At 30.2% G+C, this 21,185-nt stretch overlaps 2 protein-coding genes across 28 annotated transcripts in view; both read right to left on the bottom strand.

The window, feature by feature from the left end:
* Positions 1-401: 401 nt before the first annotated feature.
* LOC126816357 (U6 snRNA-associated Sm-like protein LSm7) lies at positions 402-4,126 on the bottom strand. Its single transcript, XM_050542800.2, has 4 exons — positions 3,889-4,126; positions 1,990-2,095; positions 1,753-1,824; positions 402-1,218 (listed from the first exon to the last, which is right to left on the bottom strand). Exons 1-4 carry the CDS (start codon positions 3,907-3,909, stop codon positions 1,079-1,081), a joined length of 339 nt encoding a protein of 112 aa, XP_050398757.1. The 5' UTR covers positions 3,910-4,126; the 3' UTR covers positions 402-1,078.
* Positions 4,127-5,252: 1,126 nt separating this feature from the next.
* The window catches only part of LOC126816312 (uncharacterized), a 64,084-nt gene continuing 48,151 nt past the window's right edge, over positions 5,253-21,185 (bottom strand). For 19 of the 27 annotated variants that reach the window (XM_050542704.1, XM_050542709.1, XM_050542705.2 and 16 more), the window contains 22 exons: positions 20,904-20,999; positions 20,613-20,714; positions 20,296-20,382; positions 19,958-20,068; positions 19,664-19,753; positions 19,418-19,522; positions 19,158-19,226; positions 18,327-18,437; positions 17,993-18,079; positions 17,518-17,631; positions 16,831-16,905; positions 16,571-16,672; positions 16,337-16,420; positions 15,917-16,018; positions 15,206-15,259; positions 14,657-14,734; positions 14,320-14,397; positions 14,083-14,208; positions 10,088-10,253; positions 9,419-9,595; positions 8,480-8,563; positions 5,253-7,716 (listed from right to left, as the gene is read on the bottom strand). In XM_050542704.1, the coding sequence (XP_050398661.1) occupies positions 7,570-7,716; positions 8,480-8,563; positions 9,419-9,595; positions 10,088-10,253; positions 14,083-14,208; positions 14,320-14,397; positions 14,657-14,734; positions 15,206-15,259; positions 15,917-16,018; positions 16,337-16,420; positions 16,571-16,672; positions 16,831-16,905; positions 17,518-17,631; positions 17,993-18,079; positions 18,327-18,437; positions 19,158-19,226; positions 19,418-19,522; positions 19,664-19,753; positions 19,958-20,068; positions 20,296-20,382; positions 20,613-20,714; positions 20,904-20,999 (2,245 nt within the window). In that variant the 3' untranslated portion in view covers positions 5,253-7,569. The remainder of the gene's footprint in view (positions 7,717-8,479; positions 8,564-9,418; positions 9,596-10,087; positions 10,254-14,082; positions 14,209-14,319; positions 14,398-14,656; positions 14,735-15,205; positions 15,260-15,916; positions 16,019-16,336; positions 16,421-16,570; positions 16,673-16,830; positions 16,906-17,517; positions 17,632-17,992; positions 18,080-18,326; positions 18,438-19,157; positions 19,227-19,417; positions 19,523-19,663; positions 19,754-19,957; positions 20,069-20,295; positions 20,383-20,612; positions 20,715-20,903; positions 21,000-21,185) is intronic. The other 8 variants (XM_050542725.2, XM_050542730.2, XM_050542712.2 and 5 more) reach the window with 7 other exon arrangements.

Genomic DNA, 21,185 nt, shown 5'->3' with positions numbered 1-21,185 from the left:
CTGCTCTTTGTACACCCATATGTGGGGTTATTATTGTCATCTGTTTCTGTCAAAAATTTTACAGGTCGAGTTTTTAAGATTTTTAATCTGGGATTGTTTTGGCTGTCCTGCGGAGACATACTGATATTCAGATTTTTGTCGCAAGAGTTACAGCTTGTCAAGAAAAACTTGTAAACACTCCGAAGTTCAGACTGTTAATTTAATCCTAAGGAGGAAACATCACGAAATTCAGACCCGTGCAACAATATTTTACAGAGTTGCTGTCACCAAAACCTTGTAAACATTCAGAGGTGTAAAACTGAGGAAAGGTTGTCACCCAGAATTCTCCGGTTTATCGTCACTGTTTGTGAAACTGGAGTGAATTCAATTCCAAAATGCCCGAGTATATTAATAAAAATGTATTAATCAGACAAAAATAACAACTTGTATTTATTATTGAATATGAGTTCAATCCTTCCCTTTCATTATAATACTAGATTTACATTATCAAATTTTTGCATTACATTATGAATTTGAAGCTGTCTAAACCTCAAAGTTGTTTATAAATAAAGGATCAATTTTCTATAATTTTGATAATAACTCAACAGTGTAAACCCAGCATTATATTTATATACATGTACAAAGATTGCTTGGAAGAAACTATAAAAATATACATCTGGACCACAGACTGTTGTTGATTCCAGCTCAAACACAGGAAACATTGTGCATCATCAATACACTGTTCCATTATTAAAAATTCTACAACAATAATGAAAGGAATTTATTTTACCTATGAATCTTTTTTCAATAGTTAATTCATATTTTGCCCAAATCTTGCAAAATATTCACTTTGGAAATCAAAACAATCTTTATGATCTTCTGTCATTTGGTGATGATGATTTATTATGATAATTTATGAATTTTTAGAATCTTTTTCCAGTGATGTCATAATTCTGAGATTCCACCACTTCAAAATAAAAATGTTTAAGCACTGTGATCAGTGAAGTCATTTAATGAACACATTTTCAAAATAACCAGTCCTTGAGTTTGATATTTTATGTACAAGTCTGTAAGTCTAATTATAAACAGTTCACTGGCTTCATCCATCTTGTTGAACAAAAGGATTAGGTATAGCTTCCATACCATCAGCAGGACATATTAAAACAACTGATGTACCTCTACAAACCACTAATCCTAACTGTCTAGTGTCCTCTGTTAATTTAAAGGGATCATCAGGATCTAGTAAAAGAGATGGAAGTTTTTTTAGTTAATATATTCCACTTTAAATCATTAATGTGTCAGAGAATAATAATCATTTTCCTTATTTAAATTTCAGAAAAACCTGACCCAGAGTTCACTAAGCATTCTCAGACTTAAGTTGAGAATTTACTCAAACTTGTTCACCTTATTTTAACTAAAATATATCCCTTTATAATAAACTATGTGCAAACTTTTGTGTTTCTGCAATATCAATATATTACTTAATGTCTTGCACTCGACCATTAAACTACACTTAAATACAGATGTGATGTCATCTTTGGATGTTGGTGTACCGTTATTTCAAATAATGGTATGGGCAACGTTGCAATCGTACATTATTGAAATGCATGTGTGGGAGAGTGTATCTTAAGTTGTTCAATGGTCTGGAGCAAGATAACGTCCTTGTGCAGTATCAATATTAAATACTGAATGTCACACTCTCGACCATTAAACCACACATAGTTCAACAATCAATTCTTATTCTGTCTGTATTTCAAAACTTTAAAAATATACCTCTTAGAAATTCTGTTGTTCCATCCAATACAAGATTTAACAGAGGATCAAATCCTTTCAAAACACCAGTGGCTGCAAAATTAAATATCAGAGTTGGATACAGGAAGGCCGACATACATTTACAGTGTGTCTGTTATTGAGTCACAGTCAGAAATACATGCATAAAGATAAAGAACACCTATGAATACGAATAAATTACTTGTTCTTTTTAACCATTGTACTAACTACTAAGTTTACCTTCTCTTCCACCACTAAATTTAACTCTGATAGGTTTGTCAAGATATTTAGATAAATCTAAAATACTTTCTTTTTTCTTCTTCTCTTTATCACCATCACCAAATGACTGAAATGTTATAAGTAAGATAAATATTTATGACAAAATGCAACATGTTCATATAAGATTACAGTGTTATTGTGATGCAGAAAAACCTAAATATATAGACTTTCTTACAGCACGTCCAACAGATGTCACATGACCTTGAATGATCAAATACTTTCTTATGAAATATGCCTTAGCCTTCCTCAAGCACACAACCTGGTAATGATAGTGTAAAAGAAAAAATCAAAGTTTATTAGGAGTTGACCCATTTGCATAATTTGACTTTTTTTATATAAAAAAAGTATAAACAGAACCATTTTGGAGATTGTTAACTAGAATCCCGGAAACGCCATTTCCCGCAATCTGAGACAAGAAATATGGTACTGAAATACTCTGATTTTGTAGTGATAACTTGTGATTTTCTCTTGAATGCATAAAACAACTCAAGATAGTTTAATGAGTTTATGAGGGTACTTTTTGTTCGACTTCACAGCATCTAATAATCTGTGATTTCTTAAACATACATTATGCAAGAGCTAAATCTGCCTATTGCAGGTCTTTCTTTAGGCCTGGCTGAAATGTTTTCTAAATTATTAATTAGACATTAATTAACTTATCCAGGCCATAATCAAAGCTTTCTCCGATATTAAATAGATTAAAACAGTTCAGCGATATTTTGATTTAAGCTAAAAATGAAGGAGCGAGACTTAGTTTCAAACAACCAGTACGTTGGTTGAAATTATTGCACACGTCTTGTCAAACCTTCAAAGTCTAATATCTTCGCTCGCAATAAAGTAATTTGAATGAAATTTTCAAATTATTCATTTTACATTATTTATTTTCGAACTATTATAACAAGAATGGCTAGCTCTTTATCTAAATCTTACATAATGTATCTTTAAAAGTTTAATATATACTTGTGAAACTCCAGACATTTCACATATCTAATAAGTTTTACTGATGTCTGGTTTTTGTCATCTCTCCAGTAATTTTTCACCAGTGAAATTATACGCTCAACATAAGCATTGCAAACTGGCATGGGGAGAGCAAGGAAACTATAATTTGATTAAATTTGCTGGTGTAGTGGACGACACACTTATTGAAAAATTCATCACATCAATCCATGCTTTCAGCAACTTACTCGCCCCGCGAGACTAGATTCACGCATATAGAAAACTTGCATGTGAGCAATTGCGGGACTTTTTGGCTGGTTATCGGGACACAGGAATTGGAAGCATTTTATGGGACTGTCCTGCGAAGCGGGTATTCATCCTTGGGTACAGACAATGTCCATTTTTATCCCATCCAAAAAACTAGACCCTGTTCCTTCCCAGCTTATAATGGTCGAGGAGAGAGGGAGAGAAATGGGGTTTAACGTCCACTCGACACAAACTAGGTCATTTCGGGATTAACATATGGTTCAATTTTATTTCAACAATTCACTTGCGCGTAGGGGTCTTTAGCAGTGGAAGGAAACCGGGGGGACTCAGAGAAAACACACAGTCACATGACAAGGTTGGACAGGCGACCCTACTACTCCTAATGATATTTAGTAACATGTAGCGTCCAGTATGTACTGTGTGGGTCTATTTTAGTAAAAACTATTTTAGTTGGTGTATAGCATATAAATTATAACTTATTTAAACCAATATTAAGATGCCTATTCTCTGCTTGTTTTTATAGACCTAAAAAAATTTAAAATTAAAATATAAATTCTAAAACCGTTGACATTTACGAGGACTGCATAGAAGAGACATTAGGCAGCATGCACTAATATTAAAAATGTCTATCAGTTTCTAGTATATTTCATACTGCACCTTATTTCCTTGTTGTGCCATTCTTGTACAGAGGTTCTGTTATTCTAGGACGTTTAACTTTCGAAAACCAATGCTTGATTTGCCTGAAGAGAGTACTTCCGGTGTAAATAAAGTCGTGATCAACAGGACCAATCATTTATTTTATAAGAACTTTTATTATTTAGATTTCACTTTGTGTTCCTGTAACAGTTTAATATCTGATCAGTGTAAAACAAATACAGTGGAGGAACAGCATTCGTTTCAGGTCTGCAAACCAAAAATGTTTATTATTTCAATTTTACCTAAAAACTTAAAATAGCTACAAGATTTACCTCCTCCTATTTTTTTCTCTGGTGCAAGGGAAATAACCCTTAATTTAGGATTTAGACCACATTCCTCTCTTCACGGGTTTTGCATTTAGTTCTCTGGTTTGAACGTTGAACATAAGATGAAATGTCTGCTAAGTGCTGGATAGCACTTAAGGGGATACAAAGTAACTAAGACTTCAAGGATTCCTTTGCAGGCATACTGATGTTTTGACCAGGTACCATCTAACCAAATAGTCTCATGACCATTTTCAGTCTCGCAGGTTCAAGTGTTAACTGAACTTGAAAGACATATTTAAAGGTTCTTTTTATTATTCAAATGTAGGCATCTAAAGTGCTAATAATATTACCACTTGCTGTTCAAAAATATTTTTAATTTAGTTTGATTGTATGCTAATTAGAGACCTTTGCAGTTTAGTACAAATATGCTTTTTAATTACCTTGATTGTAAGCACAATTTGAGAAAATCCATCTCCATAGATGTTTCAGGAATTTTTAGGAGTCATTCACATTTGAGCCAATAGTGGTTTTCACAGACTTTAACATGCGCTTATGCAAAACTGCTTTGCTCTTATAATAGTATTGTAGAAGAAGCACCAGCCGCAGGCTATGTGCTTGGATTTTTTGATAATTTTAGGCATGTTTTGGGGCAAAAATTGAAATTGTCACAAACCTCTATAACACAGTCAACTTCATTTAATAGTTACAAATCTGTGTTTATGAGGTCATGTTTAGGTTAATTAAAAGTTGAAAATAACCGAATTTGGGTGTCTCATTCCAAGAGAATATATGCATAATTCTGCCCCTGGGGGTAGGCAATATAACCAAGGGTCTTCAATCTTTATTTATAGTTTTATGATGACAATCTTGGCAAATGGTCTTAGAAAACATTCTCATCCGTTGCTCTGGTTAAATTCTGGATTAGTATCATATTACATCAAAAGGAAGCCTACCCCAAAACAGTCAAAACCCTATAATGTATTTCAGATGGAAGGCTCTAGTCAAAGGAAATTCAACAGTCAAATTATTACCATATTAATTTATAAGAAACATTAAAGAAAGGTTTCACACCTTTTATTGCTGACTATCTATAGAGCATCATATACAAATAACAATAAAATGTATTTAACCCTATAGTAGGTTCTGAAGACCTGTCATACAATTCTTTTCAAGGCATTCCATTATTTATATTCAAATTCAAGCCCCAAACTAACTTCTCATGGTAAACTTACAGATACCTATTCTAACATTTGAAAATATTTCCATCCTTAAAGATTATGTTGACAAACAGACAATATAGTTATATCCACGGTATTGATAAAAAGAAACCAAGGAATTCTTATGGCATCGTTTCTGTTTTCAATATATATTATATGAATTAAGTAAGCAAAAAAAGGTAGACCATTATTTATATAAAATTTTGGCTTGTTGTTTTAGTCACTAAATCTAATTATGGGATATGCAATTCATACAAAAAAACAGAACATTCCAAACTTCAAAACCGGATGAATAAAAGGGAGAGATTCTACTATCCAATTACATATCTCTCTTATTGTGAATGATAAGGTATTTTAATGATAAGTGTTTTGGACAATATTTCATTTAGTGAACTTTATCTACAAAAGCAGTATAAAGGTGATACATCCAGTCCTTATTATGTACATTTTAAATAAATATTCTTAATTATTGTACAAAATAAAAATTAAAAGGTGTAGCTGTAGTATTATAAAGCTAAAAAAAATAACTATTAATTACTACATGTAGTTCAACTTTACTAAATTATGAGTTATTGTGATCAGAAGTTGTATTAAAACAAATATTTGAGGAAAGATTTGTCAATAAGAATATTGGATAGAAAGCATAGTAAACAATTAAAATTTAGATGGATTCATTTAGGTTTGTTGATCAATGAGAAAAAAGTTCACTAAAAATATTCCTAAATCTACAAAACTGACTAGATAGATTAAATAATTTGCACATTTGAAAATAAAATATACTATACAAATACACAAGGACATTAATTCTATGACCTTCAAATACATGTAGGTGTAACTGTAAACCAGTAATAAAATCATATTTCAATATTTTGAGAAGTTTTATTTATACCTGATATAGTTTATACTACTGATAATATCATTATGCTGTCAGATCAAAACCAGAGAACAAGCAGTCAATAAGTTTTCGAGTAAAGATGTAAATTAATCATTTAAAGTAACTTGTGTGTGATTTGCAATCCTTAGTAATATGCACTCAGATTGATTATTTAACATTTAATTAAGACATCAAAGCAAAATAATCTTCTGACTTGGATTCAATCAGATTAAAAACAGGCCCATCAATTAGATTTTGAGAAAAACATAATGATGGCAGAGTACCATTTACATAGGGAGCAGTATACATCAATGGAATTTCAGTTCATCATATCTTTGTAAATACTGAATGGAATTGAATCATTTTTGGACTGATATTCATTTTAAAGATTCCATTTTTACAATATTGTAGTTTGCAAGGGATTCCTATATTGTTCAAATCATGTTTAGAGAATTACACCAGTCCTTTTGGTAGAAAATAGTTACAATACCAAACATGCAAAGTACACAATGAACTTGAACCAATAGGCATAACAATTAAGACAAGATTGTGCAACATGTTTTCATGTCAAAAATACAATAAAAATAGATACTGTATATTTACATAACGGTACCTTCTGTGCAGATTGATTAATTTATACATCATACCAAATGTCCTCATTAAAATGTTTCACAATGTCAGTACAGTATATTATTTAACATTAAAAATTTTCATACTTTTAACAATTTACAATAAAATTAAGTTTATTTCTTTTATACAAGATACAGTATGGCAGGGTCACTGGTGTGAAGTATATATCAATATCTACAATACATATAACTTTAAAAGCATAATATAATTCTATAAAATAAAAACTGAAACATGAATAAAACCAAAAACAAATGAACAATAATGATTTTGCATAATATATGGTAATGAATGTGTCACATTAAAAATTAAATTAAGATTATTACTTCATTGAGCACCAATATATATATCTAATCGATCAGGCAGGGTTATAAGAAATAATATAACAGCAAAGAAATTCATCAGATCTTTGTATAAAACCAACTTTTCCAAAATCAGTGAAAAATCTATTTTCATATAATTGTTGAAGTTTATAATGGTTTTCAAAAATAAATTTCTTTCCAATCTTGTAATACACCGAACATGAGAATTAATTAATAATTGTAGCACTATAATATAATAACAACTTTTAGATACAGAATGTTTATATTTCAGTGGATACAGAATGTTTACTGGGTGGGATGGAGAAATGAAGTACATTAAATTATCTTAGATCTAATCAACAGTTACTTTCCCCTGGTCCACACGATGTCTCGCGTATTCCACGCACTTCCTCTTCTAACTGGCGTATTCGTTTATCTTTTAATGTGATTTGTTCTTGTAGCTGACGGATTTCATCTTGTTGTCTAAAGTAAGCTTTCTTTAACTGAAAGGAAAAAAAAAATACTTGTGCTTAAAGAAATGTTTGCCTTGGAAAGAGAAATAATATTGTCATAAATCATACTTGCTACATGCTGAATTCATAAGAGAAATATATAAATACCGTATGTCATTAATGTTCCAGTTATAACATTTCATTACACACTGAATGAGATCAGTATTAGTTTACCTGGAGGTCTGTCAAGCATCCCCTATTTTAATTGACAAACTGCAGATTTCTGTGCTATCCATAAGATTTGGAAAATATAGTTATTTTGATACATTAAGATCTAAAACAGAATCCAACTCTTTCAGATATGGCAATCAGAAAGCTTTAAAACGTAAACAGAGACGTAACTCACCAATTCAATATGTAAATTTTGATTGTGGAACTTATAATTACTTAATTGATGAACATAACCACCACACTCTATATCTGTCAAAACTTGTCTTGTATCATCAGTAACAAGTTTTAAAAGTTAAAATATTAACTGGGAGCTTACTCCATCTTTTTTGATTGAATAATTTTGGAATTTTGATAGCAGTCATGCCCCAATGAAATTTTTTATCAAGTTACTGGAAATTTCAGATTTTCAATAGGCTTCTATGTTAATCCAATGATCAATGCCTACAAATTTACACCCTGAATTGTACGTAAAGAACTCTGATATGTACTAAAAAAAAACGCACTGAAAATATTATTACATTTTATGTGTGAGTGTCAGAGTCTATTAGTATCTTTACTAATAACTCCTATATTCTATACATACCTCAGCATCAGTATTAGGAGCATTACGATGACTATAATCTTCTCCATGTTGCGGCTGTTGCCACATTTTACGGACATGGATTTTCTATAAGCAAAGAGAAAGAGTGGAGAGCGTGATAGAGTGATTAAAGCAAAATAAACAAGCTGTGAAATAAAGATGTACATTTAATGCTAATGTAACTAGTAGAATTTTCTACTATCAAAAAAGTAGAATTTAGTATTAAACATTCTTAGCTTGTAGTATTAATGCTAGAAATTATTATGGTATTATCAAAAGATAATTATATAAAATATTTCATACAATAAACAAATCAAGAAATATTAAATGTATCAAGTTAAAACAGATGACAAAATGCGTTATCAGTGCAAGATGATTATATGATTGCTTTACATGCTATTATAATAACTGTATATCCTGTTTATTCCATCATTGGCTCATGCTATGATCAAATAATGTATTGATTAATTAAACAAGGATCATCCATTTTGGGTATGTGACCTAAACATTTCTTATTTATATACAGTGAGCCTAAAATCTTATGTAGTTTTCATTTTCTAAAAAAATCCTAAAAATATATTTGTTAAAAAAAAACTTGGTTGAATAATTTAACAAATTGTTTTCACAAAGCACTGCACCGCCCCCTACAAATACAACTAACTGCCATAATACAACAATCCTTTCAATTGCGTTATACTACAGATTAAAGATTAATACACCTATCAACTAATCTAAATTTCTATGAAGTAAGGTGAGATTATATATGTATTGATAAAGACCATTACAAACTTTAATATAGAAAGCAAGTATGGCTAATCATTTTTCAGTGGATAAATTTGATAGATTTCCAATATTTTGATATTAATATATATATATATATATAGATTGCATTTTTGTCATCTGATTCTTATACCACCTGTATGTTTCCCAAAAACAACTTACATGCGTGGGTTGAATGTTGGGCTCTCCAATAACTAATTTAGCAAGATTTCGATTAGAATACCCTGATGTAAGTATTTCAGAACGAGGCCTTCGATTCCTAGGAGATTCTTGACTAACATCAATGGTGCCATTAGAAGGCCTGAACACAGCAGTGGAGATAATGGGAGATAACTCTTTCTACAAGCAGATGTGAAGCGGATGAAAATTACAACCAGATGAAACGAGAGTTTTTTTTTTTTTTGTTCATTAAAAATAAATAAAATAAAATAAAATAAAATAAATAAATAAATAAATAAATAAATAAATAAATAAATAAATAAATAAATAAATAAATAAATAAATAAATAAATAAATAAATAAATAAATAAATCAATCTAGCCCAGAAATTACCATCCTACTGAACAGAAAGATCTAAAGAATTCTAATTCTTTTACACCAGGTGCCAAAGTAATAATATGTTTACATTTTTTTTATATTCACTAATTAGAATAATTAGAAGATAAACAAACAAAATTGCTGACAATTTACTAGTTTTTAGTGACATGCTAATAAAAATTGCTACAAGCAAATTAATAAAAGGCAACAAAATATAAGCTCTACCGACATACCAGGACAAATTATTGTTAATTTATAAACGAAACATTTAAATAACATGTAATTACTGCTTACATCTGAATCAGAAGCAAATATTCCATTAGTTGATGGATCCTTGTAGATAGGTGATGTTGGAGACCAAACCCTCTTTTCTACACGTTGGGGAGCTGGAGACTCATTTACAGGGGATGGTGTAGTAGTTTCAAACATGGCCTTTCGTTCGCTAAAATCTGCCACTTCACTGTAAGGACATTAAAAGTACATATTATATATCATCAAGGTAAAACATCTAACGACTTACCTTTCTATACAATAAAGCTGTCCAAATATATACATAAACTCTATTAAGCGGATACAAAATCTTGGTAAAACAATTTTCATATTGTGTATAAAGTTTTGTACGAAAAATACTGAAATTTGAGACTACAATTCTCAGCCAGTCAGCTTTAATATCAATACTACTACACATATAACAACAAATAACCACAGCAAAATATGTACAGTAAATTATAAATATGTTTGCCTTTCACTAACTACATGAATTCTAAATCTAAGAATGGGAAATAGAAGTGACAGCTTCTCTTTTAATATGGCGGAAATGGTGTGTTGAGCAGACAGAAATGAATAATTACATCAAAGATCTTGTTTGTTTGTGATTTTCAATAAATTAGATGACTGTCAGTTCCAAATGGTACTGGACAATGGTTGTAACACAAATACACTCCAAGACAATCAACTATATATACATTATAAACTGTGATAAATTTACATATAAACAGGTGAATTAACCCTCTGAACATGTCACACCATGCTATGTGTGTAAATGCACCAATATTTAACCTGTTATTTTCATCGTGGATAGTTTCTGTAAGGCTGTCTTCATCTGAATCATGTTGAACAGGTTCAAAGTACTGATCAGGGGTTAATACATGGGAACTGTGTGTTAATAATTGTACAGAAAATATAGAAAAGTTAGTAAAAGTAAAAGGAAGAGTTTATCTAAATATGACACTTATTAAAGTTTCAAAGACTTTGAAAAGCAAACAATGTATCATACTAGCTAGACCTTCAAAAATATTCTGGTACTATAGAAATGTAACAAAATTCCCAAGTAATCAATTACTCTGCTACTCTCAAATTAATAGTTTGCAGTAATCAATGATGTACTACCAAATTAATACCGGTAGTTTTGTTTTTTCGTTTTTCTTAAACCTGGAGTGTGATACAAAATGACTATACATCTAATAACATGCTTCTGTCTAAATGGACACAGCACACTCTCACACACTACCTCTCTTTATCTTCAACTTTAACCACACGCAACACAGCACTATCACCATTCCTTACAAAACTAATATCATGAATACCATCATCATCATACAATCCTCTGTTAAAAAGAAATCATGTAAAGTGCATCAAAAATAACATTCAGAATCCACAGAATTTGAACAGACATGGACAGGCAAGTTAACCAAATCCAGCCATAAATACTAAACTACATAACTTCCCCTACAACAACAAATCAACATACATGTACCAGTACTAATATGATGAATTACCCCAAAATATAAAACTTAATGTAAATTCCATGCAGATTAGGTTATATAAAAAAATATCTAGAACTAATAACATAGGAAATCTCAAATTTTTTAAAATGACCAATGGGGCATAACTCTGAATGCATCACAAACTAAATAATTCAAATATGATAGTTTTGCCCATATCACTATGTTAAGGACACATTGAGTTCCAATGTTAGAGAACTAAGGTTGTGTTTACATTGAATTATTATTCTAGAAATACCGGTAATGCGCAAATAATTCAATTTCTCAGAAAGGTTCAGATTAAAGTTTGGGTAAATGATGCGAACTAAATCTGCATTATCATTTGCCACAAGGTGTCACTATAAAATTTAATTTGTGTGCTATCTTTGCTCAACAAAATGCTAATTAAGACAATTTTCGAAAAAAGCATGTTCACAGACCGAAGTTCAACATCTTAGACAACTTTGTAGCAGCTGATGGTCATATTCCTCATGTTGGGCTAGTCATTCCATACTGCCATTGGTTTCTACTTAACAGAATTGGGCACCCTCTAATTTAGCCCCACATAATGATTATCAGGGAATATAATTATTGTACTTATTATAATACTAATGTTATATTTGTGAGGTTTTCTAGACATTTATTTGTATTTATCAATAAATAATCAGATTTTATACCTTATCAGGTTGTTTTCAGATTTTGGATTGAGGGACACAAATAATGAACTTTATTTGTCAATGTGAAAACAAATTACCATCTGGGCTTAACTTGGCAGCAGATGACAGTTTCAAGATATACAAAAAATAATGCATGATTAATACAATTAAATGGGAGCACTAATTGTGAGGATACAAAATAGTTTGGGTATATGTATGCCTTATTTTAATCTGTATACAATTTTACCAAGGGGCCATGAATCTGTAAGTATCAGGAAAAAACTTCATATCAAGGTAAATAATGCCTAATCTTACCAAGAAAGATTTGCAGAAACGTAAAGTGTCCAATATACAACTACATTTCAAGACATGCACTTTAAAAACAAATAAAAAAGTTATGTGAGCGGTGGAAAGGGATCCAGTCAATGATTTGATGCTAACCACTACCTCCACAACAGAACATGTGGTCATAAACATTTCATTCCTAACCTCAACTTTCGATTCTTCAAAACTGGACTAGATTGAACTTCATTCAATGTGGATTTTTTGTTCACATTGGTTTCAGTATTACCAGTTGATGAATTACTAAGTTTTCTCCCTAGTCTGGTTCTGTATGATAAATAGTTAACACTCAACAAAACAAGTAAAACAATATAATGCTCATCAATTAAAATTCACATTCAGATTATCCTTTAGGTGTAACACGTAAACTCATGACTATACTATTATTACCCAGAACAGAGTGCACTTTAACTGTGGACATTGCTGAATTCTCCTATATAACCCAGATGTGTCATGTCAGAAGTGACTTATTAGAATCATAACAATATCAACTCATTATAGATTTACAGACATGAAGGCAGTTATGAAGGCATCAGATGAGTGTAGATCAACCGGTAGCTACTTTCGATTTTGATGGTTACAATCTTTTTATCATATCAAATAGGTGTAATACCAGTAATCACAAAATCTAATTGCATTGTGAAATGAAATTTAACATCCTACTTTTCTGCATACAATAGAATATGAGGCATACAATATGTTGGCGTACAAACATAAATGAACACATGTAGTGGAATGCAACCAAGGATGACACATGAAAATGTAGCAATTTGGACACATCTGGGTTACTGATGTTGAGTACAAGACATGCCACACTTCAAACAAATACAACCTCAGTTGCCTTTCTTTTATAAGAAGATCCTCGTCCTTTTTCATGAGAAATGCTATTTGGTGAACTAAACCTTCAGATCTATAAGAACTGGGATCTATTTTTATCTCTTCAGGGCTAACAAATAAATAAAATTAGGAACAAAAATAAACAAAAGGTTAACTCAAAATGAAAAATAACAGATTAATAGAATTGTTAACAACCATACAGGTTTAACAAGTGGTTTGATTTTTAATTATGTATTTACTTTTAATACATTAATATTATTTTTGGGTACATACTCCATTAGTTGTATGGGTTATAGTGAATAATACAAAATTATGTAAATAATGATTTATGATATTAATATTATGATTTTGGTAGCATGTAAATAAATGAATACGGATGAAAACTCCATATTGTCATTTATTCTCATATTAGTATCCCTTATTAATATTATCACATGCTTATACTTGTTCTGAAAAAAACAAACGAAAATTAGTTATTGTGATGTACACTGCAGTGGGTACAAAGGGTTAATATCATGTGGTTCAGTTATGTAGTTAGGTCTAGAATATATCCCACATATACAGCCATTAGTAACCCCACCGGTTAACTCTTTCATTGGTTACACCTTACGGTTAAAAAAGAGAATTATTATTAGGGTTAAATACACATGTTATTACTGTTCACAGTCATCATGCATTATAATAATCGAACCTTGGTGATGGCGGTGGTGGAGGATATTTTTCTCGGAGAAAGACTTTGGGTGAGGCACTTCCACTTCTTCTATCAGCTGTGTGTTTGCTACCCTGTGATACTTTTGAAATTCTGGGTTCATAATTTCTGAATTTAAAAAAAAACCTTAAAATTATTAAATTATGAACTATACTATTGAAGATGGATGAAGTAGAGCATGACAAATGTTTTAATATGACAGATTAAATCTGGTCCAACCTTAAAGCATCTTCTTCCCATGCTGCTATATCAACATCATTCTCATAAGTCTGTGGTGCTGGTACCATAGGTTCATATCTACTTAAGGAAAGAATTACAAAGAATTAGTATCAAAATTTCATTGTACTTGAAACTAACCCTAAATTATATTGAGGGTGTTACTGTTTATCAAACATGTAAGAGCAAAAAGTTAATATTTACAAATTAATGTATTTTATTCCAAAATAGGGCAATGCCTGTAGAGAGGGTTTTGTATAAGCAGCCAGTGAGCAGAGTATTTTTAACGTTGTATACAGACTGCATTAAAAAATAAACTAATTTAATAAATTTTAATAACCTTTTAGAAGAGACTGGTGGAAAGGAAGTTCTTTTCATGTCACTATCTGTTATTAGCGAACCGGACACATCTTTTGGTCTGCATAAAAATAACTGATTATCAATATTTAAATAATATTTAAAAGTTATCATAAAGCATTCCCCCAAAACACACTCCATGCTCAAATTTACAAAGAAATCTGTAAAAAAGTAATAACATACGTTAATATTTAAGATGGAATAACATGGAAAATTTTCACTAAATTTCTAGAAACCAAACACATAAAAAAAAAAACAGGTTAGTTATAATGCCAGTCAAAAAACAATCTGTACAAAGAAGAGCTTTTAGAATCTGTACAAAGAAGAGCTTTTAGAATAGATTTATGGAATAAGTAGGATCTATTGATTACTGCTCAATTAATATTACAACCTGAATGAAAATTAAAACATAGACTTTGATGATGAAGAAAGAAGAGAAACTTTCTGGTGAATATAATTCATTATTTATGTTACACATGCATGTTTACTTTATGATATATAACACCAAGCTTAAACTGTATGTAATGCCAACCTTCCTACATTCATAGTAAAAGTAGCTTTGCTAACATGGCGCTCTTCACTTGTTCTGTGATAAAATACAACAAAATCTTACAGCATTTCAACATAGCTCTATGTGAATCTAAATAACTCAATCTAAAACTACCATACTTAAAACATTTTGTTATGTCGAATCTTCAGCATCCTACTTTTGAATTCAAACATAAGATCTCCAAACCCCCTGTAAATGGCTTGATATAACCATTGTCCCACCTTATTAGATTAGAGTCATAGGTAAGTTATTATGTAAGGACCTTGCATCTGTAGAACAGACAGATATAAGAACAATACAACAGATGCATAAAACATGACTTAACAACAAAGATATGGGATAAAAACTAAGGCAAAAGTATTCAAATATCCAGTCTAACTCCTATGTATAAGCTTATTAATCAAGGCACACACACACACACACACACACACACATATATATATATATATATATATATATATATATATATATATATATATATATATATATATATATATATATATATATATATATATATATGTAGTCCATGGTTTTAATAGATTGGTGAATATATAATATATTATATATACCAGTATACAAATAACTGTATGATTTCTACTTGTTAATCTATTTCTTTCTCTAGTTCAATTAAGACAACTTTTTAAAACATTTTATGTATGTTCCAGTCATGCAGATTAAAAAAACAAATCCAACCTTATGTTTTTGTTTGTATCACGTCTTTCAGCCGAGTTTCGACGATTATCCGAAAGTGGTTGATATGGTTCAACTTTTTGAACAGGTTGATAATCAAAACCTCTGTTTAACAAAGTAAACACAAATATTTAGATATTCTATTTTTTCATTTTAACTGTTGATTTCAGTAAGTAATATCACTGAACAACCAATGTCAAAGACTGTCATTTAAAAAAAAATATATATACAACAAAGTCATTTTTTTTTATTTCTTTTATTCTATCTAATAATAATAATATCTTAAGTGTACTATTTCTAGCACATATCTTTTTATTTCATAAGCTATGTACAAACATACAGGAAAGTTGATTTTTGACTATGATTAATAAAAATGTCAATATCACAACATGCAGCACCTCTAAGTTGACAAAAATATAGAACCTTGATTTGTCTTTTTTAATATAAGTATCTGTTTGGCCTTGGTGAAGTTTGGGTTGATTCGGTGGCACACTGTTGACAGGTGGGCTGAAAATTTAATTATAAGAGAGTTTAACTTACCATTTCTTAATTTCATATGGGAATTAATGCAAAATGCTTTAATACAATAGTATATTAATATTTAAAAGAAAATAACATTCTCCCCACCCCCCCTAAATTGAACTTAATTCTAATAACCTGAATCTGTCCCTTTTATTACCATACAAAGGTGGTTGGATGCTGCCATATTGTGGCTGGTGGCCAATATCTGTAGGGCTTGGAGGAGGGAATTCAAAAACTCTACAAAAGGAATCAATTTCATGCTTTTTAACAAGTATAATTCTACATACTAACTTAATTGTTTTTAATAATTTTCTTCTTTAAATTCTAAAATGTTCTTTTATCCAAACTAACTTTTTGAATGTTCTAAATTAGAATGATAAATTATTGAGGCTAACCTTTTATTTGATTGTTTATCATACGAGTTTCTCCTTTTATCTTGTATACTTTGATTCTCAAATGGTTCGAAAGATCTAATAAAACAAATGTGAATCAACATTTAATGGCTTGATGCGTCATATAGAGCTATTGGAATCCCTTGCAAACTACAATTTTGTGAAAGTTTTAGCTAGTTTGTAATAGGAATATCAGATCAAAAATGGTTCATTTAAGTTCAGTATTTACAAGGTTATGATAAATTGAAATTATATATAGCTATGCTCCTCGAGCATAACAAGACGCTGCCATCTTTAATTTGCAGTGGAGAAATGTGATGGGACTAGTTTAAATCCAATTGAATCCAGGTTAGGAGATTATCTAGCGTTGGTAATGGTATTTTGATTTTGTTTTCATAATTTTAATTAGGAAATGTTAAATAATTAACATGATTACATATTTAGCGTGTATTAAGCCGTGAGAAATTTGATATTTTAGTAATTGACGTATCAACAGTATCAACCCTTTAAATTGTCTTGATTGTTATTAGATATATGTTCCGATTTCTTGCAGGTGGTTTTATTACCCACTACTTATTATAATACATATTTTCAGGAATCTGACTGATAAAGAAAACACTTTAGAATAAAAATCATTAATCAAAAGGATAAGGGAACAGTTTGTAATATTTTCAATCTGTTTATTCCTACCTTGTAGAAATATTTTCTTGATTCATTTGAGGATAAGACGCTCTGTTACTGAAGGGTGAGACATATTCACCCCTTTCTCTTATACCAGAGCCAGTGACAGTGACAGGTGTTGATCTATATTATAATTAAGTTAAAACCAGATTAACATATTGCAACTTTTATGATTATTATGTAATATTTAGATAAAGAACTGGCCGTTCTTGCTATAATAGTTCAAAAATGGATAATGCAAAATGAATATATTGAAAATTTCATTTAAATTACTTTATTCTGGGCAAAGTTATCAATATTTGAAGTTTTGACAAGATGTGTGCATTGGTTGTTTATTATCGTAACCACAGTTATTTAGCTCATGAATAATGCCTCTTTTAACAAATTATTTTTATTCTTAAATTTTTGCTATCCATGTATCATATAACCATTTTTTGTATGTTTTATGTTTTAAGATGTCACTGCACTAGTCAAAAGGGCTCACCTAATTTCTTTACGTTTAGTAAAAGGTGACAAACTTCCTGCCTTAGGTAATCTTTGAGACAAGTCTTCAGTAGGTGATTCAAAATTTCTGTATAGTCATGAAGAAAGTACATGTAGCCAAAAGATTTTAAATATTTAAATAATTATACCAGTTTCCTTGCTGTAAATTTATACTGAATTTTAATTAATGAACAGAACATAAAAAGACACTTTGAATATCACTAAATGTATTAATACCTAAACATGATGGGTAAGGCATTGAAAACAATTATTCAGTATACCATACTTAACTATTCAGTATATTTTTGTTAAGTTTAATTGATAAATATATTAACCTTCTAGCCTGAGAAAATGTTGGTGGTTGTTCCTCAGGTAGTTGGTTGATTTCTTTATCTAAACTACTCTGACGGTAGATACCAGCAGGTTGAATTGTTTTTTCTGGCAATCTAAATCAAAACCAATAAAGTAAATCAAACCCCATCTTAATCTGATTTAACCCCTTAGCAAATTGAACCGCCTGAAACTAATGCTCCTTACCCTGCCCAAATGTGTGAATATCTGTGCCGCCCACAAGAACTATTATATGGCCCTCTAATAGAGAGAGAGAAATGGGGATTAACGTCCACTTGGCACAAACTAGGCCATTTCGGTACTAACATATGGTTCAATGTTTTTTCAATAATTTGCTGCGCATAGAGGTCTTTAGTAGTGGGGCAAAACTGGAGGACCTGGAGAAAACCCATGAGGTTGGACAGGCGGCCCTACTCCTTGTCACATACAAGTGGGGAGCTCTACAATAGAGACCTATTCATAAGACTTGGGCAGTTTGAAGCAATCTGTGGAAACTGTAGTTTCAGATGGTTTTGTGCTGTCCAAGGACATACTGATATTAATCATATAACTTTGTTTTCAAATGAGGTAGACAATATTTACATGTACCAAGAACTAAATTGTTAAAAATAAATGATATTGTCTTATATGCAAAATATTAAAAATTCAAATATATATCTTGAATTTCATATAACAAATTGTAGATTGTACAACTATACTTTAATCAGATTTTAACATTAGATGCAGATTGATATGGTCACATAAAAACACTGAAAGTTCAACTGTGTTAAATACTGCTTTTGAAAAGTTTATACTTTAAAAATTTTAATAATAACCTAGGTGGAGTATATGTGTGTTCTCTTCGATTATCATGTGGGGTTTGCATCTCAAAAGGCACAAAAGGTCTGTTAAGAAAAAAAAAGAAATTAAAATTTAAAAGCCACAAATATTTTTCTATATACCAGGTAAACTTAATTATTCACTATGAAATGGAAAATTAATAAACAGTGATAAAAGTAATACTAACTTTTCATTAGACATTATTTATAAAAGTTACAATATGTTTTTATCTAAAATTTCAAATGAAGAATCAAACCTTGATGTGACAATAGTTTCACATTTTAATTTAGGGAAAGAAGCTCTATTGGTGAACGGTGATTTTTCTAACTTTTCTACTGTAGAAGCTGGTAGTTCACTTGATCTAATAATTTAAAGGTTAGATATTCAGGAAAGTACAGGCAGTAATTATTTTTCAACAGAAATGTTTGTGCTTTAATTTTAGGTCTTAATATTTAGATAGTAATGCTAAGGATATAAAACTTATTCGTAAAAGATTTCTAACCTAACTTCCCTGCGTTTTGCAAATGGAGATGTACTGCCTGCCTTAGGTAGCCTTTTAGGAGTTTCTTCTTTGGGTAGTGATTCATAACTTCTGTAAAATATAGATTTCGAAACATAGTATATGAAATTGGTATCGGTTTTTAGTATCTGAAATTTGTTTTTCTATTTTAATAATAGGAACAATCTAATAACCATGCCTAATTTAACTATGGCCTATAGTCAAGTCACCAATAGTTGTGGTGCAAAAGTAATGGTACCTTTTGAAAACTTAAAATATGTTATTAAAATTGTGAACCTTCTTTTTATTGGATATGGTGGAGATGGTTCTCGAGTCAACTTATTTCGTTCTTCTCTGTCTAAACTTGTCTGTCTTTGTATACCAGGTTGAGTTTGTTGTTCAAGTAATCTATATGATTGAATGATTATATATCAGTTTCTTTTAAGTTTTATTATTTAAATTTTAAAAATTGATTATTAATCCTGGAAGTCAAATATGCAATTTTTAAAATTCATATTGGATAGATTGGATTTAAATAATTTCTAAATACTATAAATTTTAGAGCAATATCTGTAGTTTTTCTCGTATAAAGCGGCTTTAAAAAAATTTAAACAAAATTGTCAAAAGATGTTAACCTTTTAGCTTGATTAAATTGTTCGTGTGTGAATTCATCATTTTCCAAACTTCTCTGTCGTCCCAAGGCATTTAAGGGCTTCGATGATCTGTAAAATGGTATTTTCATGTTATTGTCAACAAAAGGTATATATTGTTCATCTTTTCTTAACATACATACTAGTATGTATTTAATTGCATTATCTCTTTTACATGCAATAAAATATTCTCTGGATATTTGACATTTATTTGCCAAATAACATTGGATGGGATGATAGATTAAATTTTAATCAATTAAAAATATGCACACATCTAATTTTAATAATTTATTAACAAAAACCTCTGTTGAAAATCTAGCAGGTCTTGATCTAATTTACTTGTATCCATATCTACCATACTTTTAGGTCGCGTATTTTCAACCTGGGCTTGTTTTTGTAGATATCTACAAATTGTACATAAATTAATTAATCGTTAATGCAATAAATATACATTAAAAATATCAATGATCTACAGAGGAGGTTTAAAAAAGAAACTGTAACAAACATTTCTCCACTTAAATTCTTATCTTTTACCTAAAAGATTTTGTTCAGTGTATCTTAACTTAAATTTACTATAAATAAAAATTTAAAACCTTTTAGCTTGTGAAAATGATGGATTCCTTTCTTCTTCTGGATTATAACTTTCAGCATCACCTTTGCGTATATTTTGAACCCGTTTCTTCATGGATCTGATGAAAGGCAATTGATATGATGATATATCCTGGTTTTATGCCCCGCATTAGTTCTTTTTAATTGTCAGTAATTAACAAAAGCTGTTTTTCTAAAGTTAACCTGATGTACACGCAGCATGCGACAATTGTTTTTACATTTTTTTAATGTAAAGTATATCATTCCAATGATGAATTAACATGTTT

This window comes from Patella vulgata, chromosome 3, assembly GCF_932274485.2.
Source record: "Patella vulgata chromosome 3, xgPatVulg1.2, whole genome shotgun sequence".
NCBI lineage: Eukaryota > Metazoa > Mollusca > Gastropoda > Patellidae > Patella > Patella vulgata.
The sequence above is the reverse complement of the archived record's forward strand: the minus strand, read 5'-3'. Positions and strand labels throughout refer to the sequence as shown.